The 24,613-nt window shown below is 40.9% G+C and overlaps 2 protein-coding genes across 3 annotated transcripts; both read right to left on the minus strand.

Annotated features, from left to right (window-relative positions):
- Positions 1 to 1,625: 1,625 nt before the first annotated feature.
- On the minus strand, positions 1,626 to 13,443 carry safb (scaffold attachment factor B). Its single transcript, XM_039810985.1, has 21 exons — positions 13,152 to 13,443; positions 12,744 to 12,840; positions 11,593 to 11,657; positions 11,235 to 11,441; positions 10,317 to 10,376; positions 10,173 to 10,212; positions 8,914 to 9,358; positions 8,506 to 8,549; positions 8,308 to 8,414; positions 7,992 to 8,141; positions 7,220 to 7,308; positions 6,898 to 6,938; positions 6,704 to 6,783; positions 6,352 to 6,494; positions 4,825 to 4,933; positions 4,375 to 4,571; positions 3,948 to 4,125; positions 3,051 to 3,130; positions 2,870 to 2,928; positions 2,562 to 2,616; positions 1,626 to 2,396 (listed from the first exon to the last, which is right to left on the minus strand). Exons 1-21 carry the CDS (start codon positions 13,302 to 13,304, stop codon positions 2,279 to 2,281), a joined length of 2,517 nt encoding a protein of 838 aa, XP_039666919.1. The 5' UTR covers positions 13,305 to 13,443; the 3' UTR covers positions 1,626 to 2,278.
- A 326-nt stretch (positions 13,444 to 13,769) lies between these two features.
- On the minus strand, positions 13,770 to 24,502 carry malt2 (MALT paracaspase 2). 2 transcript variants are annotated; one of them, XM_039810984.1, is made up of 17 exons: positions 24,309 to 24,502; positions 23,726 to 23,898; positions 23,290 to 23,456; positions 21,632 to 21,762; positions 21,283 to 21,439; positions 21,003 to 21,190; positions 20,022 to 20,118; positions 19,731 to 19,781; positions 19,152 to 19,244; positions 18,829 to 19,032; positions 18,355 to 18,532; positions 18,035 to 18,109; positions 17,759 to 17,886; positions 15,437 to 15,586; positions 15,154 to 15,311; positions 14,784 to 14,921; positions 13,770 to 14,522 (listed from the first exon to the last, which is right to left on the minus strand). In XM_039810984.1, exons 2-17 carry the CDS (start codon positions 23,860 to 23,862, stop codon positions 14,091 to 14,093), a joined length of 2,484 nt encoding a protein of 827 aa, XP_039666918.1. In that variant the 5' UTR covers positions 23,863 to 23,898; positions 24,309 to 24,502; the 3' UTR covers positions 13,770 to 14,090. The 2 variants fall into 2 exon arrangements, with proteins under 2 accessions (XP_039666918.1, XP_039666917.1); XM_039810983.1 differs by having other exon boundaries at positions 24,429 to 24,496.
- Between the last annotated feature and the right edge of the window lie 111 nt (positions 24,503 to 24,613).

The following is a 24,613-nucleotide window of genomic DNA, read 5'->3' on the forward strand; positions in this document are numbered from 1 at the left end:
TAAGCCAACAATGACAGTTGGTCTACTCATGACTTATGAGTGTGATGTACAGAGGTCAAAATAACATCCTACAGTCAAGATCATTTCCTGTTGCAAATAAACACCTGGTATGTAATCCTAGACATGGTGCTCTTCTGCAAAGTTATATGCAACACTGACACTTACTGAGGTGACTGTCAAGAGATGACATTGTTGGACTCCAACCAGTTCCCCCAGCAGGCCACCCACTGGGTTTTTCTGTTGCAGACACTGGCTTTTCACCTCATTTCTTCAGTCTAGGCTGGAGGTCTACAAGTCATGTGAAATACATCCATCATCGGTGGACTTCCAAGTTGAGTAACTCTCCCTCTGCCATTTGGAAAGGTTTCAGGGCACCAGAACAGCAGTCTGAGTGCAAATGCCTGTATGTGGTACTGGAAAAGGTAACAGAATCATAGCAGTTAGGTGGTTCCATTATTATTCTGTTTAAGTCAGAGGGAAACACCCTTTTATGTGGATCAGTCAGCAACAATACTCCTCATCTTGGACCCTATTAATCAGGTTTGAAACACACTATACACAGTAACTCATCCCAGGCCATGGCTACTTCTTTCATCGGAGTTTTGTAAGATGTACATTAGGATGTCGGACCTGCGGAATGGGTCGAGTATTGTGGCAATTCCATTTCAATGCAACTGGTTTCGACTGGCTCGTTAGCTGTTTTTGAGTAACTGAATTCTGCTTTTGCTGCTGTTTTACAAGTGACATTTTCATATTGCTGCATGCTCCTAAAAGTTAACTAGTGTTGCACTAAGTTAAAAGGTTGTCAATCAGGGCTTATTTGATGCAGGATCATTTTATTATTCCCAGCATTCCCAAAATCTCAATGCAGCCATGTTTTGTAATAAATCTGTTCTCAAACAGGCCAAAATGGTGGACTTAGCGAACACACATTTTCCATAGTATAAACAGTTTGAGTTGATCTGCTTGTACCAACTTAAATGTTCAGATAAAATTATTAAGGTCTCAGTTAACCACCAACTTGGGCTAAATTCTAAATATATTTTAGTACGTACTGCAGCTGCCACACATTTTGTACTGTTGCATGCAAGGATTGTGGGCCAGAAATAGCCTGAAAAGCAAGCTGGCTTGCATACTACAAAAATCTGACCAGAGTAGGACATCCTGGCATTTTTGGCATACTGCCTTTGACATACTATGTATCGGAACATACTAAATCTTTTAATGGCATATTAAATAGCATGGTATAAGTATTCAAAAAGGGCTCAGTGCATGATCCAAGAACAGAAAATTTCCAACTTATACACTGCATTTTTATAAGAAGGAAATTGTAATATAGCAAGAAGCTCTAAAGGAAGGGTTGGAAATTAAATAGTTGCTTTAATGATTCATATCAGCTCATATGGTTTAAAGTTAAAGTTCAATGTGAGCCCCTGAAATTGACTTTTGAAAAATTGTTATGGCAATTTAAAACAAGAGTAAGGGAGTATTTGTTTCTGTAGCAAAAAGATGACTATTGACCCTGTGTTTTTTACAACTGAGTTCCACTAGACATTAGCAGCTGACATTCTCTGCTACTGACCAGAAGATGGCATTAAAATGAACCAAACAATCAACAGAAGGACTAAAATTAAATACAACACTTTTATGAACAAAAAAAAAAGACATTTGAGTTACAGATAATGAAGGCTGAAACATCATACATTAACTTTGAGATTTAGATTTTATAACAGATCTTAATCAATAGATTGTGAACACACACTCCTGGGGCATTTATTACCATTATCCAACAATCACACAAATCAAAAACTATAAACAAAAAAAAGCACCGGTTGAAATATTTAAAAGAAAAAAAAAAGTCTAACAAGCATGGATAATCAGAATGTGACATTTACTTTAAAAACTGTTTCAAACACAAACTGGGATACAGAGACTGATGATGTAATGTCCATCAACCCAGATGTCTTTAACATCTGAATTCACAACACAGAGCTCTGACGCGACTCTCCACCACAGGCCAAACTGCATTTAAAACACATTCTTGGCAAGCAGTGTTATACAAACAAGGTAGGTTGGTCTTAATGATAAATGCAAGGCAGGAGATACTACATAACACACACACAAAAAACAAGAGAAGCGACCAGAAAAATAAACGTCTCCATCGAAATTGTGTCAAAAAAAGAATTCCTAATTTTTTTTAAAATTTACAAAACAAGATGGTCACATCCTTCCTGATATGACAGTCCCACTATTGTCTTCAGACAAAAACAGACAGACATCAGTAGCGTCGGCCAAAAGCTCCACCCTGCAACCCGCTGCCCTGCATCAGCTGGTTCTGTCTGTTGAGAGCTCCGGACAGGGACTGAGACGTTCCTGCATTCATGTAGCTTCCACGGCTGGTGACAAAAAAAATTTAAATAAATAAATGACAGACACACAATAATCAATACTGTTCTAACAAATAGAGCTGGCTGCTCTTGTGAGCTGAAGTTTAAAAAAAAAAGAAAAGAAGGGAGGATTTAAAAAATGTGGCATAAATCCAGCTAATATTCACTACTCACCTTGCCATTCCTCCACGAGCCATGTGGCTCTGGCCTGGGATGGCACCGTCTCTACCTGGAACAAAAAAAGAAAATTAGACACATGGACCAGAGTAGTTATACATCTATATTGCTATTATGTAGGATACTAACTATATTTTCTGGACATGTTGCACCATATTCCTGCTATTAGAATTGTGCAATCTGCCACTCCAACCCTCAGAAGGTAAAACTACTTTACTTAAAAATACATAACGGTACCACGAAAACAGTGTGTAAATAGTAGCAGTAATTACAAACAAACATAGCACAAGTAACGGCATACGTACTTTGCCATGTTCTGTCTCCATCCATCTTCCGGCTAGAGTCCCAGTCTCGGCCTCCTTCCCTAAAAGACAAACATTGTTAACTTTTTTTCCCTCCTTCAGAAGAAATAAAAAAAATAAAAAAAAGTCAGCTCTGGACACTATTTAGGAACTGAAGCCAGTTCCAGCTCAGTTAGGTGCTCACCTGGGGTTGATGCGTTTGTCATAGCCTCCACTCCAGTCTCGGCCCTCTCTGCCATGTCTGTCTGATCGGTCTGAGAAGTGCTGAAAGAAAAAACACAAGACAGTTATAATTCACTCGTTCTGTGTTCTTGGACAGTTTATACGTTGTTACTGTGGCAACCCAGTGAGTATTTATCCTTTCCATGTGCACTGGTATTCGAGTCAGTCACACACCACTACCATGACAATTTACAGTGGCTTGCATAAGTTTACACACCCATGCTAAAGTCGACTAAAAAGAGGAATAAAAATCCATATTTTTACCTAGAGATTGGCATGGTTTTATTTCAGTTGGCCTAATAGCTGGTTTGATTGCATTGAGAGATGATCTTATGGAAAGTACCCCATGCCAATCTCTAGGTATGATGAAGGGTATGTGATGATGTGGGGCTATTTTAATTCCAAAGGCCGAGGGAACTTTATCAAGATGCATAGTGTCCATGGTCCATGATTACTGGATCCATGAAATAACTGGCCTTTAAAAATAAAAATCTGCCTGCCTCTATAGGAATTTAACATAGGGGTGTGTATAACTTATGCCCCATGTATTTTAAGGAAGAACATTTATTTATTTACGATACATTATTCATTCACAAAGAAAATTGGTGTCCTTAAAAGGTTGAATTTTTCCAATTAAAAAAAAAAAAAAAAAAAAAAAAAAAAAGGTATTAAGATCAATTTCCAAAAGATGTCTTTTTATTCCTCTTTTTAATCAACTTAAGCATGGGTGTGTAAACTTATGCAAGCCACTGTAGTTATCTGCCCGGTCCTTCCCATCGTAAGGATGTATGCTTTAACTGTAACAAGTGCACAAGTTGCATCTAAACTTCAGTGAGAGTTAAGGGTCAACACCTCTTACCTGACCATCTCTGTCTGCAGCAACGTTACGAGTGTTGTCCCGCCTGTCCATCATCACGTCGTCTTGGTAACGGCCCCGGTCTCTGTGGTCAAAGTCCTGATAACGTTCCTGACGACCAAAGTCTGAACGGCTATAACGATCCTCAAGGGCCATGCGCTTTTCAGGCCAGTCATCTTTCCTAAAAGGAGGAGCAGGAAACCACATCCAGAATGAAGTACATCCACAGAGCTGCTCTGTGTCCAAATGATATATACACAGTACATACCGAAGTACTGAAGCTCTCACCCTTGTTATTAATAATATCTTTTATGATTCTATTTGGCAGCCTTTTACTTACAAAAGACTCTAATAAAATAAGCTAACTTAAATGAACATCTGCCAAGCAATAAATGTATTTATCAATCACCCTCTGTCAGTTATCATTTACCTGCCATCCATGTCATAAGGCCTCTTAACAGAGCGTCGGTCCTGTTCGTAACGCAGCTGCTCCTGCTGCCGTCGCAGCTCATCACGCTCCCTGAGGATCCTTTCCTGCTCGCGCCGCCTCTCGTACTCTATACGAAGCCTTTCCCGCTCCAAGAACTGGCGCTCCATACGGTCCGCGTCGAGGCGCTGCTTCTCAGCCTGGGAGTCAAAACATTCATAGGTTCAGTGAGATTATCAACACTAAACCAGTGAGAACATGGATATATGAACAGTGTGGAAAAATCTATAATGGAGAAATACATGACAGCGTACAAATTCTTTTTTGTTTTTATTACTGTATTCAACGAGTTAAGATTTGCACCAGAGAAAAATATAATGCTGGAAATGTGGGCAGAAACACTGACAGCAGAGCAGAGAGAGAAAGAAATCCCCTGTTGGAATAAGTAAATACCTCCAGCCAGTTTCTCTTCCGGATCAAGTGTTTCCTCTCCTCTTTTTCTCGGAACAGACGGATTCGCTCGCGCTCACCACGTTCGGGACGGTTGTCACGGTCCCGGCTACTAAAAGAAAAATGGGAAAGATAAATCTCTAAGCAGCCACATGTACCGTTTTGGAAGTACTGTATATGTTGTAAATATAGGTTAATAGTGTCCAGTGTAAAAGCATATTGTACAAACTGCTACAAAAGAGAATTTCTTCAGCCTTCAACAAGAAACTAAAGAGAATCCTTTCATTTTACAAAAAAAGCAGGGATGTTGTAAAAATCTATTTCCCATGGACCTTCACAAGTTGAAATCAAATTAAAGCTCTGTAGCCTTATCAAAATAATAATTATATTAAAAAAAACAGGGATTTGGACAATTATAATTTACTGTATGAATATGCAAAACATAAAATTAACAGGTAGCAATTATATAGCTGGGACAATTCCTTTAATTACTGGAGGAACAGGTGCTTCAGGGCCTCTGCTTTTTCCAGCTATTGTGCAGTGGTGCCTTTTGCTGTTATCAAGAGCCTCTAGAAGGTTGTACCTGAACGACGTCGTTAATGTAGTCTATAAGGAGGATGTGCTGAAATAAGATCAACATGAGTATTAAATAAAGCCTTTATCTATCCAGAATGACATAACACTGAAAATGACAATACCATTTTTTAACCACTTTATGACTAATTAAATTAAATGATAGCGGATATATGCCGGCAACAATAAAATAAAATGAGCGACAGTAATAAAAAAAGGGTTTGAATATTCGCACCAGCTCATCTACCATGGGTTAGGGCTAGCCGTGACGTGTAGTTACATTTTTGGAGAGGTGCACGTCAGGCTACGTAGGGTCCGTGTCTCCACATACCTACGTATGTAGCAACAGCGTAGATTTTACACAGAAGTATAAATCAAGCTTTAGCTACAGAGTAAGCTATTTTATTAGGTTCCCTATTAGCAATATAATCGAGTGAATGTAATTTCCTCAAGTATACAGTAGAACAGTGTGACCGGGTTGGTTCAGTGGGTAGAGCAGGTGCACCTATACTGAGAGGTTTATGCCTCGACGCAGAGGTCCAGGGTTCGAATCCGACTTGTGACGATTTCCTGCATGTCTTACCCCTCTCTCTCCCCCCCTTCTCACCTAGCTGACCAATCAAATAAAAAGGTGAAAAAGCCCAAAAAGTTATCTTAAAAAAAAAAAAAAAAAAAAAAAGTATACAGTAGAACAGAAAGAGGGTCTCTGCCGTTGCTGGCCTTTTTGTGCTACTCTGTTAGCTTGCTGAACGAGTCTGTCGCTGAGCAGCAGCTCTCAATCACAGGACAACATTTATTTTTCACTTGTCCAATCAGACAACTGCATGAGGCTTGCCCGTACACAGAGTTTACTTGTCCTGGGCAAGCGTTAATGTCAAGCACTGCTTAATTATGTTTTATTAAGCCCTTTGGTGGGGTCAGATTTTGGTTTCTAGACCCCCCTCGCAAGATCCTTACTTGCATCTGCGTCTTTCCACCTCTCGGATCTCCCTCTCTCGTTGTCTCTGTCTCTCCCTCTCCCTCTGCTCCTTGATCTGGTCAAATGACAGGATATCTTTCGTCTCCTTACTGGCTGACTTGCGGTCCCGACTCTTTGTGCTCTGCAGAAAAGGAAAGAAAACGTTAAAAGAAAAAATGTCAAGAAGAGTATCTAGGTCAAAATAAAATCCGGCCAGCAGATTTGAATGAAAGTCTTGTTCATTTGGGTATGATATATATCCAACCTCCATATTAATAGCAACCTTGTATGCTGGCATCTAACAGACCACACTTGATTTTAGTGCCATCTTGCGAGGAAGTGTTTACTTACTCGTTCCTTGCTTTTGGTTTTGACACTGATGACAGGCTCTCCTTTGGACTTGTCCATAACTACAGTCCTCTCATTTCGCCCTGTCAAACAAACAATTGATACTGTCAAAAATATAAAGTAAATGTTTCAGAGGTGCCCATTTTGTCAGCATTCACTTAATGTGTACAAGCTCAAAATAATCCCACATTTCTCACCTTTGCCATCTTTTCCTTCTCCCTCAGTCTTCTCATCAGACCTACAGAAAATATAAAAAGTGTGAGCTCTATCAGTGCTGTATCAATAAAACATTTTAAACAGTTTAAAAGAATGGGTTGCTTTTCTCCCATTTAGTTGATAGCTTAGCCACACTCAAGGTCTCAAACTGCTGTGGTTGTAGGTTACCTCTGGGGCATGCCATGCTAAAAACGTATGCACCCATGATATTTAAAAGCACACCGGACCAAAATACCGAGCTGGCGGGGGAATATTTAGTAAGAGGCTTTACGTTAACATGCGGCAGCTTGTAAGCGGTCTTACTTTGAGTCAGTGGATTGCCTCCTGTCACTGCCAGACTTCTTGGGGTCATTCTTGTCTGCTGGCTTCTTCCCAGCGGGCTCATTTTTAGCCTACAATGTTTAAAACGGGAATCAGTTTATTACTTAATTTCACACTATAACCATACAATAAACATGAACAATAACACCTCTTTTGTAGGTATCTAAATACTTTCTCTTTAACCATACCTGCAAACTCAAAAGGGCTGAAAAAGGTGACACTTTTTCAGCACCCCCGCCTCCCCCCCGGAAAAGAAAACATTTTCCTGGTGCTAAAATGATACTTTTAAAACTGTGTCTGAACCGAAAGATTTAAATATATATAATAATATAATAAGTGTTAACTAGCGTCCCGTGCAGCGATGTTTCAGTTGTCTCTAACGTCCATTTTTGGAGCATCAGAGAAGCGCAGGCATTTCAGTGGCACCCAAATAAGGCACCGAAATCCGTGTTGCAATTCGGTCCGGTAGATAATGGTCCTTAAGGCAACAGGGCCGTATTAGCACCGGGTCTCTTTCTAATTCAAGTCAAGTGTAATTAGAATTGTCTCAATCAGGGTAGCACAACTTTTTAAATTCTCCCATTACACCTGACAGAACTCAAACTCAAATTAAATAACAGAAAATGGAGACCTGCGTACAAATGCTACAACAGATTCACACAGACCCATAAGGTGAAGCTGGGTTGGACCCCAATTATTGGACATCCAATGAACGCACTGCAATGAAGCAAAAATCTCTTCCTCCAAAACTCACCCGCTCCACAGAGATCATCCTGCCATGCAGCTCAGTCCTGTGAAGGTCGCTGATACACTTGGTGGCCTCCTCTGTGGAAGACATAGTGACAAAACCATAGCAGCGAGCCCCGGGGCTCTTGGCGTTGGTCACCACCTTGGCTCCAACAACCTGCAGGAAACGGTCAGATAGAGGAGGCGAAGTAAGGACAAAGAGGTAGAGATGACCAGGGAATGGGAGACCAAATTGTAAAATCCTCAATTTTATATAAAATATAAATAAATCTGTAAATTCAAGGCCGGTTGACAATGATGAGGGATAGTTTGCATAGACTAACCTTGCCATATTTGCTGAAGAGAGTCTTCAGATCAGTCGCTCTAGTAGTGGAAGACAGACCACTGACCCACAGATTCCTGCTACTGCTTGCTGCAGCACTTCCAGCGGCTACACACAAAAACAGAATAAATTAGAGAGCGTGTATCCACTGAATTTGAAAAACCAGAACAGGAAAAAACTAAACACTTGATTCACTCACCCTTTTCATCTTTTGACTCAGTCTTGTCATCTTTCTCCTCAGAGCTAGAGACAAAGAAAAAAAAAAGCAATAAACATACAGCAGTGAGGATACCTGGTATCTCTCATTATACAGATGTATACATTCATGTGTTTTGTGGAATAATAACTGACAGGGTTCAGCCCATCATGTACCATTATGCAGTAATTTTAACAGTGAATAAATGGAACTATACCCTTTGGCAATCCCAAGACATTACGTGTTAATGGTTAATAAAGTGGAATAAGAGTGTAAAAGAATGACAAATGAAAACCGACAAATGCACAGAACGTTTTTACCTCCAAAAGAGCATCCAAATTTTGCTAGCACAAAGGAGCCAATGCAACAGAGATAGCCATTTTGGTTTCTAGTAGACAGAAAGCAACAAACCTCTTTTTCTGATCATCGCCCTCTACAGAAGAGGACTCTTTCACTGTGGAGGCTGAATCCGCAGCAGCTTTCTCTTCTGTCTTCTCATCCTCCTCCGCCTCACCCTTCTTAGACCCCATTTCTGAATCAACAGTTTCACCCACAGCGCCCTGTTCGCTTACACTAACAGCCTGCGAGCTTTCGTTTTCAGCATCAAATGTCTCTTCTGGGGCATTCTGTGCGTCCCCAACCTCTTTGGTGTCAGTCTCCACAACATCCTGGTCGCCCTGCACAACATCCCGATCGCTCTCCACATCTCCAGAGGCGGCCTTGTTGGACTTGGCACCGGTGTCGGACACATTATCTTCCCCTCCGGCGGTGGCAGCTTGCTCTTCTTCAGGGCTCGTCTCGTGGCGATCTTCGTTAAGTGGCTCAGATAAACAAGACCCGGCTACTTTGTCATTTTCTACGGATTTAACAGGAATAGAATGGCACAGAGTTTAATCACTTCTGAAACACAGCAATGGTTAACGAGGAACTGGCAAGGCCTGGATTAGGAACGTCATGACCACTGGCCTGTGCTCTTAGAACTATGTGTTAAAACGATGAAGTAGACCCTAATGAGAGACTGGAAGGGAACCCAAAGGCTGGGGGACAACCAAGCAACTAGTGCGGCTAACACTTTGGCTTATTTTTCAAGTCGAACCACTTCACTGTGTTCACCTGATCCAAAGCAGACAAAGAGTTCAGTGCTGAAGAGAGCCACAAGATCAGCAGTGCAGCAGCAGATTCTTGCTGCAGTCCACCTTCTTTCAGCCTTTGACTTTGCCAGTGTCCATTCGTGATGACCAGAAGAAGTCTAGCTCAAGTCCAGCAATTTCATATCCAGCTGATTTCTGAGTCAGAGTCCTTAAAAAGTTGTAATAGTGGACGAGTCTTGATGGATCTTCTTTGTCTTGTTCTTCATGTGGCAACCTAGAAACACTGCAATCACCTGCAACAGCTCACACCTCCCTGACCATGACATGCAATTGCTGTCAATGTGCATCAAATTGTTAACCACTTATTATTTTACTGCCAGAACATATCCGGAAACTTAATAGTTTCGCTGGCAAATATTGATTAAGTAGTGGTTAACCAAATTTCAACACAAAGCCAGCAATTCCCTTTGGGCTTCCAGTCTCTCTTCCTGATTGAAACTAAACAAAAGTGTTTGCATTCCAAGCTCAACACCGTAAAAAGATGCCTCCACCTTTTGAATCAACCTTTTTCTACAGTACCTGTTTCTTCTTTTACGTCATCTGCATCTGGATCCTGAGCCTAAAAGAAAAGAATGATGTATTAATGAATGTGACAGTTTGTGAAATTTTGTGTTTCCCACAGCTTCACTAGCTTTGCATGAAAAACATTTGTGAGGAACATACCATACTGATTGATGAGCATGTCATGGGTTCATCCTTATCCAACATCCTGGACTCATCCATCTGTTAAAATAGATAAAAAATCAGTTACATTAAAAAAGGTCCAATATTTAATATATTTACTGTAATAAATCCAAAAATGACCCCAATGTGTCAGATTTTAAGGAAATATTTAATTTATATTAAATAAAAATATATGACAAAGATGAAAACTAAGGACATTTACTCGATAAGTGTTTTATTTTAGTTAGTTTTGCAAACAGACATTACAGTTTTAGTTATTGTTTTTTTGTAATGCTAACCCTGCTAACTGCTAACGTTACCGGAGGACCAGGCAACTGGGCCACAGCTGTTTACAACGTATAGCCTGGTCAGCGGCTGTAGCCAAACAGTGAGTAATTTTAAGCCAAGAGAGGGGGGCTGTAAATTGGGAAGAGAGGACTGCGAGTTTGCGGCGCGTTAAGTGATTGTTGCCGTAATTCTCAGCCAATAAAGTGTATCAGTTGGGTGGAGAGGCCCGCAAGGTAACAGTGTTATTTTTAGCGGTTCTCACCATAATTCTAAGCAGAGGAAGGGTGTCTGTCAGTTGAGTACAGAGCTCCGCGTGAGCATGGGCTTTTATGACTGTCAATATAGCTAGCATCTAATGTTAGCTACTCCGCTGTGATGTAAAGTAATGTCTGAGACAAGCGTCTAGTGACATTGTTGTGGATGCTGCAGTCCCAGCTGGCAACCAACATGAACTTCCGAGTCTGGGGAGGAGGGGCCGAGGGAGACAACTCTCACCAGTATTTTGAATTTGTACTGCAGTAACTATTTTAAACACTAGCTGTCAGTATTACATATTGCACTTTTAATACCTGCCAGTTGAACAGACAAAAGATTAAAATGAGTAGACAAGTTTATAGTCTAGTTTCTCACCTCTGGATCTCTTGCTTCATAGTCTGACTCAAGAGTCCTGTTGTCATGCTCTTCATTCGACATTGCGTCTTCATCAAAGTGACAATCTGCGGTTTCATCCTTATCATCCTCAGCTGGTATCCCATTGTCATTCTCGGTCTCATCCAGAACGTTCATGTCGAGGATGTCCATTTCCTGCATGTTCTCATTATCATCCTGAAGCTCCTCCTGAAAAAGAAAAGGAATTTGCTGAAGAAGCAAGCTAAAATTAAACAGCAATATCCAGAACTCTGCAGTTATTAAGGAGGGTGCCCAATTCTGCAAAAGCATCATGCCACAGTATTGCTTAAACGTGGGAAAATAGGTTTAGCAAACTCACATGGCCATCCTGGGAATCCTCCTCGATAGTGCTGTCTTCTGGTTCATCAATCTCTTGCCTTGCATCTACAGAAAATGTTTTATTTTAGACCAATGCTGCATTTGGGTGTCTTCTGGGTATCAAAGGAAACCATTGTGTGTCAGATTTTACAGGAGGTGGGACAATTTTAATGCAATCCAATACAAGTGACAGGTCCTACATTTATGCGTCTTAAATGGTTCTGTGACTGTGTCATGTAAGCTCTGCTTGCCCCATAAAAATTGCATTACCAACTTCGTCTTCCCAAATGACTAGTGCCTCTATAAAACATAGTCTCAAAACAAACTGGACATTTTAAGAGCATTTGTTGCAGACAATGATATTCCTTCCATAGTACTATTACTCCTCGCTCTGACCTGGCCTAGGAAATGTACACTGTACATTTTTGCAAATAGAAAATAAATAGTGAAACATATGTTGTTCTACTCATTTGACAGTATATTTATTCAGTTTTAGTAGGAGAGTGCTGGGAGAGCTTACTGTAAGATAAGTATAAACATATTTTTCAGAAAACTCACACTCAAAATAGTTAGCCATATTGATGTTAGAATACCATGAAGTGGGTGTACACCAAGTTGCTGGTTTATTAGGTACACCTAGCAAAAACTAAGACAGTCTAATACACCAGCCCTGATTTATATCCTACCATCTGTAGTTTTTGCTTGCTTGGTGCGGTTTAATTGTATAGTATTACTGACAGATGTTATCCACCCTAACTTATCTCCACAATCACCATAACAACGAATCCTCTTTAAAATATTAAATCCTTTATGAAGATCTACCTAACAAAATGATGTACTGCCCACTGTCAAATACTCAGTACCTGGCAAATTTAATGGTAAGTGACAGGAATGTAACTTAACTGCACAAAATAATAAGCCCTCCTCAGGTGACGGTCTCTCAAACAATAGAATATTTTCTGTTATTTCTTAACGCAAGACTGTGAACGTGCACAGGCAGGAGATACCATGAGGCCGACTGTCATATGCTATTTGGCAAGCAGACCAGTTTCGTTTCGTCAAAAACAGACAGGCAGACCGTGTTTCAGATTGTACAGACATGCACAGTATTATATTAAGTGGTGTCCGCATCGATTATTATGCAACCTTTACCTTTGGAAGGCCGTTTAGGTGTAACGTTAGGCTTCTTTGGGGTTGACTCCGGAGTGACAATAATCTCATCAGGATTTCCACCCTCTTCCTCGATTGCCTATTAGTGGGGATACGAACACATTAATAGACTGCCCATATCATAGGGATTTTAAAGTAAAAATCAACGTCAATTGTATAAAAAAGCTACGGAAATGATAGCGGTTAGCCGTTAACGTTAGCTAACTAACTAGCTAGCTAGCATACAGCCAATGGGCCTCGTAAGCTAACGTTAACGTAGCTTTACGTTTAGAGTTGCCTTGGTTCGACAGGCTACACTCGCGAAGCCGCAAAATACAGGCTTCTGTAGCACTCGTATTAATCAAATACATGCATTGCCTAATGTTTAATAAGTGGACTGTAATAGGATACCTCTTTCAGACGAACGGACAGCACGCTCTTGACGCCCGTGGTGTCCAGGTTTCGTTTCTTCAGTTCGGCCTTCAGATCGATAACTCTCAGCTCAGACAGCTTGCGGACCTCTGCGCCCTCCGGAATCTTCACGTCGGCGGATGGGTCAGCCATCGTTTTGTCCGTGAAAGTTTCTCTTCAGCTTGGAATAAACCTTTAATGCACTTTATTTGACTGATGCTGCACTACGAGCGGAAGCAGCTGGCTTGCAAAACTGCTGCAAAATGGAGGCCGTGATGGCGAGCCAATAGACGTTACGGCGCAGGCGCTGTAAAGTTATAGTGCAGAGACCATAGACTGTATACAGTCTGTCTATGGCAGAGACACAGGAGAAATCCTGTTATTATCGTACATCCATGGAGAAAGACTCGAAATCATAGGGAAAACTCCAGAAATCACACATTCAGTAATAAAACTCTTTAAACAGCCATTATTAAAACAGGAAAAACAAGAAACATGCAAATATGGCGATGGCAACGAACCATTTTTGAAGTGTACAAATTATGTATGTATTATTAAGCGTAACGTTACAAATGCGTGTGAGATACAAAGTTACAAAAAGCTGAATGCAAACAACAGTTTAACACAATCTTACGGATATGTTTTATTATTCCTTCATTACAATCACATATCGAACTTGATCTGCAGTGTGTTTACTTTTTCATTGCATTATAATGCATCAAATTCTTATAACAAAAATCTTTATAAAACATTACAAAAACTTAATGCATAGTTAAGACTATGATAACAGTTACACTGACCACATTCGATGACTTAAGTTCAGGGGCAGCTGTACAGAAACAGAAAATCCACAGGCTTTCCTTTCCATCCTTTCACTTTTCTTAAAGAATGTGCACTGATTTATCCTGTGTCATAGTCAAATCATACGATTCATACTGCTTAGTAAGAATGAAAATTGTACATGTCACTAAATGTGTAGTTTGTGTCATTTACTTGGCTGTGGGGCAAGCTTTTGCTGGCAACGAGAGGTTGAGGGGCCTCAAATAATTCAGGACTGTCCGTCTCCTCTGGAATATTGGCACTTCTGGATGAAGTTGGAGAGTCAGTGGTGAAGGATTCTCTGCCAGTTTGTGCACGATATGTCCATGAACTTGAGGCTGAACCAACAGAGGCAAAGGAGGAGCCCTCAGGAACGTTGAAGGAGTCGAGGCTGAGGGACGAGGAGGTAGAGCAGGCGCGAGGCGCTCGTGGCTCATGCAGGTTGAGTTTGGAGACCAGTGGTTTACCAACTGTCACTGGTTTCCTTTCCTGCACTTCGTCATCCATGTTGGAATAGGTGTAATGAAGGCAAATGGTGAATGTGAGCTCCCTCTATGAAAACAGTAAAAAAAAATGTTTTACTTAAGATAGAAATATCACTTAAATTCGTCAATAGATCAATGTAACACATTTGAATTCTACTGTTAACTGTAGACTTAATTAAATCTTTTTCATTTTAAAATGGTGGTGTAGTCTTATACTTGACTGTGAAATAGTACTAATTTGGTTCCAGAGGGCACATTAACATTTACCATGTTTCTCCTAGGACAGAAATAGAAGAAGTAATTATGAAAACAATAGCAAGTGTCTGACCCTGAGTCTCTGCAGACATTGAATGCGTGTGTAGAGACTTGGGACCTCCGGTGAAGGAAGATTTTCGTTGATTAATAATAAACTGCCGGCTTCAAGCAGAGTCTCCTGGTTACTCTGCTTCAGATCAATGTCCACATCCTGCCAAGGTAACATACAGTAGATTACAGTCAGCACAGTGCTTAAATTAAAGTTTTTTTTGTGTGCTTCAAGTATCCATAACCACACAATAATTCCCACTTAAAATATAGTGCATTGTGAAAAAATGAAGGATTCAAGATCACAAGCATGATAACTCATCACAGGCCAGAACTAAATGTCTTTATGTGTCTTTAAAATCTCAAATCTTAATGTGTAATATCAGCTAACAAACCTCAGGGAAATCAATAAGCTGAGCACAGCAGGAAACTATTTCTTTGGGCTTCTCAAGTATCCGAGTGTAGATGACCATGACGTTGGAGAACTCTGCAGCAAACCCAAGCTGAACCTTCACTCCACAGTCAAACTGCAGGCAATGGCTCTTTGGTAGGACTATGAAAAAAGACATTTGAATTTAGGTATACTTTACTCCAAGACAAAAAAAATGATTTAATGGCAACCTTAAATAAAGTAATCTACCGACATGACAATATGACATGACAATGTTACATAAGTACCGTGAGCGACAGTCCACTGCAGGTTTCGAGCTGAATGGGATGCAGAGCACTCAGAGGTCTGTATCTGGTCGGTGAGGGAACGCCGCTCAGAAAGATTACTGCGTAGCTCCAGAGCCTGCCTCCCTCGTGTGATCTCACATCGACCCATGTCTGGTAAGAGTAAATACAGTGGGTACGGAAGGTTTTCAGACCCCTTTAAATGTTTCACTCTTTGTTTCATTGCAGCCATTTGCTAAAATCAAAAAAGTTCATTTTATTTCTCATTAATGTACACTCAGCACCCCATCTTGACAGAACAAAACAGAAATGTAGAAATATTTGCAAATTTATTAAAAAAGAAAAACTGAAATATCACATGGTCATAAGTATTCAGACCCTTTGCTGTGACACTCATATTTAACTCACATGCTGTCCATTTATTCTGATCCTCCTTGAGATGGTTCTACTCCTTCATTGGAGTCCTGCTGTGTTTAATTAAACTGACTGGACTTGATTAGGAAAGCCACACACCTGTCTATATAAGACCTTACAGCTCACAGTGCATGTCAGAGCAAATGAGAATCATGAGGTCGAAGGAACTGCCCAAGGAGCTCAGAGACAGAATTGTGGCAAGGCACAGATCTGGCCAAGGTTACAAAAGAATTTCTGCAGCACTCAAGGTTCCTTAAGAGCACAGTGGCCTCCATAATCCTTAAATGGAAGAAGTTTGGGATGAAAAGAACTCTTCCTAGACCTGGCCGTCCAGCCAAACTGAGCAATCGTGGGAGAAGAGCCTTGGTGAGAGAGGTAAAGAAGAACCCAAAGATCACTGTGGCTCAGCTCCAGAGATGCAGTAGGGAGATTGGAGAAAGTTCTACAAAGTCAACTATCGCTGCAGCCCTCCACCAGTCGGGGCTTTATGGCAGAGTGGCCCGACGGAAGCCTCTCCTCAGTGCAAGACATATGAAAGCCTGAATAGAGTTTGCCAAAAAACACATGAAGGACTCCCAGACTATGAGAAATAAAATTCTCTGGTCTGATGAGCCCAAGATTGAACTTCCTGGCGTTAATTCTAAGCGGTATGCGTGGAGAAAACCAGGCACTGCTCATCACCTGCCCAATACAATCCCAACAGTGAAACATGGTGGTGGCAGCATCATGCTATGGGGGTGTTTTTCAGCTGCAGGGACAGGACGACTGGTTGCAATTGAAGGAAAGATGAATTTGGCCAAGTACAGAGATATCCTGGAAGAAAACCTCATCCAGAGTGCTCAGGACCTCAGACTGGGCCGAACAAGACAATGACCCTAAGCACACAGCTAAAATAACAAAGGAGTGGCTTCGGAACAACTCTGTGACCATTCTTGACTGGCCCAGCCAGAGCCCTGACCTAAACCTCTGGAGAGACCTGAAAATGGCTGTCCACCAACGTTCACCATCCAACCTGACGGAACTGGAGAGGATCTGCAAGGAAGAATGGCAGAGGATCCCCAAATCCAGGTGTGAAAAACTTGTTGCATCATTCCCAAGAAGACTCATGGCTGTACTAGCTCAAAAGGGTGCTTCTACTCCATACTGAGCAAAGGGTCTGAATACCATGAAGACCATGTGATATTTCAGTTTTTCTTTTTTAATAAATTTGAAAAGATTTCTACATTTCTGTTTTTTTCTGTCAAGATGGGGTGCTGAGTGTACTATTAATGAGAAATAAAATGAACTTTTTTTTGATTTTAGCAAATGGCTCAAATGAAACGGAGTGAAAAATTTAAAGGGGTCAGAATACTTTCTGTACCCACTGTATAATATAATTTACAATCTGCATTAATTAGTGCTTTTAGAAGGAACATGCCGACTTATTGGGACTTTAGCTTATTCACCGTATCCCCCAGAGTTGTATAAGTCTATACATACCCTTCTCATCTCCGTACGTGTCATAACTCTGTCTGACGCACCCACCGCACCCACTCTGTCTGACGCACCCTCCATCTAGCCTACTGCTCCCAGTAAGTGACAAAATAACTCCATAATTTTCCTATTTACATGTTGTGATTTGTATAGTCACAGCATGTACAAATAACAAGGTCACAAGAGACACAGCCATCTTCTAAAAGTATACATACTGGGAACTATATTCTCAGAAGGCGAAGCACTGCTACTTCTGCTACTTGGGCGGAGTGATTTGCTCGCAGCACCTGAGAAGATGCAGAATAATCTGACCTAATGACTTTGGCTACATAGGATCATCTCAAACATGAAAATGTCAGGTGTAATCATACTTTCCATGCAACATATATAACTTATTGCATGGGCAGAGATCTCATACTTCACGTGTGCTCCACATACCTTCAGCCACTCGGTCTAGCATGACTGTGACCTTCTCATCTACACAAACTCGCCGTTTGAGGAAGTTTATGAAGATGCCATTTGACACGTCTTCCCTCTTCACTTCATATGCTTCAGCGTCTACGCATCTAAACACAACAAGCGACACATAAAGTGACACCTTTTATCATAATGGCAGGGAGATTAATTCAGACATGTATGTTAATGCATCGCCTGCAACACTGGATAAGGTGAATTAAGACATAGTTCGAAAGTGAAGAGAACCAGCAAACTTACGTGGCATATCCAAACACTATATTTGCTGTCACCTTGAGCAGTCCGGGTTGAACAATGATGTCATCATTTAGGTTTCTAAAAGAAAAAAGCATAAATATGTGCAGCAGATGTTCTAACCTCAATGTGACAAAAATGAAAAGCTGGTACATCAACTCTCTTTTTTTTTTGTGATAAATTTTTTTTATTTTTTATTAGCACCTTCAGACATACAAAACAAACAATCTCCACAATATGTGACAGATAACGTCAGATGGTGCACAGAACAAAGAAACACAAATTGAACAAGAACTATCAACTCTCATTTAAAAACCCATTCATACCTTTTGCGGCACATGTCCAGCAGCAATACGTTAAGTCCAGTCTCTTTCTCCTGCATCCTGGTAAGTATATTCTGTACACACAAACAGTGCTCTGATGTGTAGGAGGCCGGCGCATCGATTGGAACCATGAAACTGTTGCCGTAATTCTCATAACCATGACCAGCAAAGTATAGCAAGCCTGTGGATGGAAGGACGAAGAAGTGTTATCAAATTTGATGAAGTGTGTCACTAATCTAACCAAGCATGCTTGCTCAGATTCTTAGTCTTCCTAGCTTATTGCTTGTAAAAAAAAATAAAATAAAAAAAAGTGTGTTATAAATACGTTTATGTAGCTTTATGTAGAAAACAGTGGTACATCCATTTCATTCATTATCATATAGAGCTGGTGTTTAGCCTGTGTTACAGTCTTTAAAGTTTGTACAACACACAACTTTGAACAAAGCAAATATATTGTCCAGATGACAAGAGACCAACCGTAGACTCCCTTGTCAAGGAGCAAGAGGAACTCTGTAACAGCGCTGTGCATCTCCTGCCAGTTGAGGTCGAGCAGGGAAACCACCTTGAAGTCCATTTGTCTGAGCAGGTTAGTCAACTCGTGGACGTCAGCGATGGGAGCGCACAGCTGAGTGTGGTAGAGGTAGTTCATGTTGCCAATCAGGAGTGCAACTTTGTCTGTGGCTGTAGAGGGGAAGACAGGGCATCATGAAATAACTGTAAATCTACAATATCATCATTTCCCAGTGTATATTTTTATCCACAGATATTGTATTGTGTCTAACTGTTTGCACAAAACTCACCATAGAAATCCCTGGCTGATGGAGGCGGATTGACCATCTGTTGTAGAGGATGTATTCCTGGTCTGCAAGTTGGCCTGTGAACTTCCTGTGAGTCTGTCAACACCAATATGAAAAGATAGAAATAAAATAAAAAACTCTTATGCTGTTTAATGTCTCATTTTTATTTCTACAGTGCTTGGTAACCACACATGCTGTACGGATTGATTTCTTTTGATCAGATGAACCGAGTCCACAGCTGATCAAACAGTAACAGTTTGAAGAATTTAACACACACACACACACACACACACACCACCCCCCACACACCCCCACACACACACACACACACACACACACACACACACACACACACACACACACACACACACACACACACACACACACACACACACACTCACAACCTACCAATGCCAGCAAGTGGATTAGCTGCTTTGACACCCACAATGTAAGTCTTTCACTGATGTACAGTAGATACAATAGTGTGATGTAGTGATGCGGAACTAAATTCTAGTCTAGTGCCTGTATTCTCTCCTAAACATTCTCTCAGAATAGAATCTATGAATATATACATAACAATACCTGGACCACGATCAACTTCTACCCAGGAGGCATCAGTGATGGAACTGGGGCCTGCATAAAAGTGCAAAACAGGAAGTTATTCACTGCGCAGTACTGCACCTTTGCTCAAGTGTGCCATTGAGCCTATAAATGTCAGACTTGATGCTGGTCTAACTATGTTTACAAATTCCTCAAAAGTAATACTATTCATACAATTATCATAACTATTTTAAACGTTTAAGATCTCTTTAATCTTTCTCATTCATAATTTGACATTCTGAATATAAAAAAATAAATGCGCCCGGGTCTCACCAATGGTGACTGTTGCTGTGTCACTCCACGCCTCGTGATACAAATTGAACATTTTGCATCTGTACTGTCCTCTGTGCGCTGTGGTCACACATGGGATCTACAGGGAATACAAGGAGATCAACTAAACATGGCATACTGATACAGAGACTAAAAATGACAATTAGTTAACTGTGTTTTGATGACAAAGTCTCGACACCTGCATTAGTTTGGCCTAACGCATTTCCCTTCATATACTGTATGTCATACTTACATATAGGGCTGGGCGATATAGAGAAAATCAAATATCACGATATTCTTGACCAAATACCTAGATGTCGATATTGCGACAATATTGTATTGTTGACTATAATTGGTGCTTTAACAAAATGTTACTTACACAATGACATTTTTGATAAATAATCTCCAGAAATGATTGAATGACTTAGTGGATAAAGGCAAATAATAGAACAGCTAGAACACTCTAGTAAGTTCAGAAAATGACACCACTTTACTGTAATGCAGCCTTTAAAACCAGGAAAAGGCAAGGCAAGGCAAAGCAGCTTTATTTATATAGCACATTTCAGCAACAAGGCAATTCAAAGTGCTTTACATAAAACATGAAAGAGCATTCAGAAAACAATTAAAAACAATTTAAAAACATTCAAAGTCAAGAATAAAATTTACAGTGCAGTATAAGAATAAAAAAAAAAAAAAAGACAAAACTTACCATATTACGATATTAAGATATGCAAAATCTAAGACGATATCTAGTCTCATATCGCAATATCGATATAACATTGATATATTGCCCAGCCCTACTTACATACAAATAAACTTTTATTTTTTGTTTATAATATCCCTTTCATGAAGATAGCACCGGGGGTTTATATTTCTTGCCTTGGTTGTAAATCGTTATCTCCTTTAATCCAAAAAAGTTTTTTTGAACCCATTGTTATACACAGTAGGTAAGCAGTTCACAGCAGACTCTGTGAATACACTTACCTTCAGTGAACGCATCTTGTGTTGTGCCACGGGCACCGTGTTGTGGTACCACTCGTACTGCGCAGGAGGGTTGGCCTCTGCGCTGCACTCCAGGAAAAGAGTGTCGCCCTCAGACACGGCTTGGGACCGAGGCTGAAGGATGATATGCAGCCCACTCGCTGCCCCTGGAAACAAACTGCTGCTGCAACCTAAGATGGTAAGATTTACCAGGACATTATATCACATGCCATGAGATGAAATAGAACAAGAGAAACAAGGAGACGAGAAGGAGGAGAGGTACCTGAACTAGGACCTGCAGACTGGACGAAGCGAACGTGAGCCCACTGGGAGAAGATAAAGTTTCCGCCATGGTGGACCCTACAGATATAGGGACCCTCGTGGACTGGGGCTAAAGGACACAGGACCAGCTCTGGTGTACTCCCTGTCTCATCCAAAATCTAAAACAAGAAAATAATCTGCCAATAACCTATTTATAAAACAAGGAAATTATCAATATAACTGACATTTACCATCACCAAGCCAAAAAGTAACACACATCCAGTCCAAAAAGTCCACACATCTCCGGGTTTGACCTTAAACCATACCATTACTTTTTTTTTTTTCACATAATCATACAAGGTGTGACTGACCTCCTCTTTGCCTCTGAACCACTGGTAGCTGAGTCCAGGGGGACCGAAGGCTCTGCAGGTCAACACCACCCTGCCCCCCACTGTGGCCCGCTGGGTCTGTGGCTGCACTGTGATCTGAATCAGCTCTGACACTACCACACGTACGCACACGTACGCACACGTGCGCGCACACACACACACACACACAAATCATATACGCACAGACAAGCAGAAACAGAGCGTAGGTATTTTCATTTCGATGTGAAGCATCAGAGGCACAGGTACTAACTTGTGAAAGTTGTATCAAATTTACAGTAGGCGCTCCAAGGTTAGAGCCTTGCTATTGTGCATGCTGGCTCCATGGTATGGCTTACTGGGGCGTCTAAATTAAAGTGAGCCATCACTAATGTTTTCATTACACCTGTTATTTTACTGCTATAAGTCAAAATGTAACTCTAATCAGAACATAATGGTTCTGCAGTAATGGACGGTAAAAGAGAGAAATTGTGTTTTTCGAACATTAAAGCATGTGAACATTTACTAGTAGACCCTTTTGTGGTTCTCTAAAGTAGCCATCCACAGATACACCCCTAAAGTATAAATATGAACCTGGAAATGTGCATAATCTGTGACCACTGAACACTTTCTCACACACACACACACACACACACACACACACACACACACACACACACACACACACACACACACACACACACACACACACACACACACACACACACACACACACACACACACACCATACTTAATGTGGGATTATGTGTTAAAGAAAATGTTTGGCATTACAGCCATAAAGCAACTACTCACATTCTACAGACAAATTCCAATATCTTTACCATTTAGGTAAGCAGATTGAATGGCTTAGATCAAACTCACTATTGATGTGCTTTGGTTACTGCATGTCACTTTTTTAAAACATTTTGGTAGTTTTTTTCCTCATTTTTGTTCTGACTTTTTTTCATTTTTCTTTTTTGTGTGGCTTTCTCAGACATTTGTCACCATTTTGTAAATTTGTTGCTTTTTCCGACATTTTTGTACGCTTTTTGTCGCATTTTTGTTGACATGAAGCCCTAAAAAAGTCATCAAAAGAGTTCCTTAGCCATCATAGAATTTAGCAAATCAAGCAAAACAATGATACCTGTTTTTTTTAAAGCAACATTATGTAACTTTTCGCGCTTCGGTCCCCCTACAGGTTGTCTCATTGGAACTACAGCTCGCACTAAAAGTTACATAGTGTTGCTTTAACAACAACCTGTTTCACAGCCTGAATATGAAAACTCTCTGCTCCTGGGTGAATTTCTGAGTCTCAGAGTCGGCAAATCTGCCATATTCTGCTTTGAATGTCAGGTAATTGATGTTTAAAAAAACACTTTCCTGTGTTTTTGGTTTGGCGCAAGACTAGGAGGGCCAAAATTTATTGTGAACCCAAATTGATATAAGGGCCAGATCTAAATCTGCAACGGGCTGGATTTGGCCCGCGGGCCTTGAGTTTGACACATGGCTTAGATCAAGGGTTAGAAGTCTGAGCAATGTATAATGTTAAACTCTGCTGGGAAACAAACCCAAGCTTATTTCAGGTCCCTAGATTTTTATAGTCAAAGAGGTATTTCCTGAAAAATATGTCACATTTATGGCACCCCCAGTCATTTCTTCTATACCCGTGGTGGTGAGGTACTGCGCAGCTTCCTGGTGGCCTATCTTCCTCAGGCAGTGGAGCAAGAAGTCCAGGGAGCAGGAACGATCAGCAAGACGAGCCAGGAGAGTGCGTCCTGGGCTGCCTGCAGCGCTCAGCACCTGTAGTGAGCAGCTGGTCAGCTCACTCTCACTGGAAGGAAGGAGTTCAAAGGGCAGGGTTAGTCTTGTGGTGACAGTTTATGGGGCCCAATGCAGAGTAGGCCTAGAGCCCAAATAACTTGCAGCAATGTGCAGTATGAACCTGATATATAATAATAATATATAATGTCATACAACAAAGACAATCCTTGTACTACAGCATGAAGTGTTAATGTTTAAATTAGTTATTATGGTGGTGAAAAAGGTCTGGAAATAATTGCATTGCGCGCTCTATAATATGTGATGCATTCAATAACTCACCTGCAGCGGAATTTCGCCTGCTCGGACACAGCATTGGCTAGCTGCCTCCATCCGCAGGTGGAGTTGTCCAACATCTTTGCCAGTCTGATCAGGACTTGTTCACTCAAAGTACCGATGCTCATTTTACACTCCTCCATATTCGTATATGTGTCACCACTAACAAAGCCAGAGATCTACCGGACAAAGAGGAACATTAGAGGGAACTTTATGTGCAACAGCCTTTCCCCAATAGAAAGTGATGAGGGCCTACATGCCGACAACAGTGCTTTGATTGTTAAATGAATCGAATCTCCCACATGTTCGCCCGCACAATTGGTAATGTTTAGCCAATAAAACTAACTACAAGTTGTAAACACAGGCTCGGGTCTATTTATTTCATTTACAGGCGGGGAAATCCGCCTGTAAATGAACTGTAACGCGCGGCAGATATTAATCTGATTCAGGAAATAACCCAGGTAACAGCTAGAAAATGAAACGACGAACATTATTCAGACCAAAACATCGCGACGATTAATACTGTGCTGCCGCCATTAACATACTAGCGTTAGCTATGAGATTGATCAAAGTCGTGAGGAAAACTTACCGACTTTACAACGTGTACAGACCGGTGACCAAATCCATTTTTACAGAAAGAGGAACGAGTGCCTTGGCATAAAAAGAGCTGCCTGGTGCATGTTTCACCCCATCAGCCTTCCAGTCTTACATGATTTAGCGATTTAGCTAGTTCCCCAGATGATGTGCTTCTCATTTCGGTTCCTCATTTCTGTCATCCCCGGTCGACTGATAGGCTCGATCATTTGCATGAAGCGTTGTCATAGCAGCATCATTTTTTATTGAAGCCAATTTTTTTTTTTACACAGAAAGATCAACCTTTCAAGTTTTTCATTT

Source organism: Perca fluviatilis, chromosome 9 (assembly GCF_010015445.1).
Source record: "Perca fluviatilis chromosome 9, GENO_Pfluv_1.0, whole genome shotgun sequence".
Classification (NCBI taxonomy): domain Eukaryota; kingdom Metazoa; phylum Chordata; class Actinopteri; order Perciformes; family Percidae; genus Perca; species Perca fluviatilis.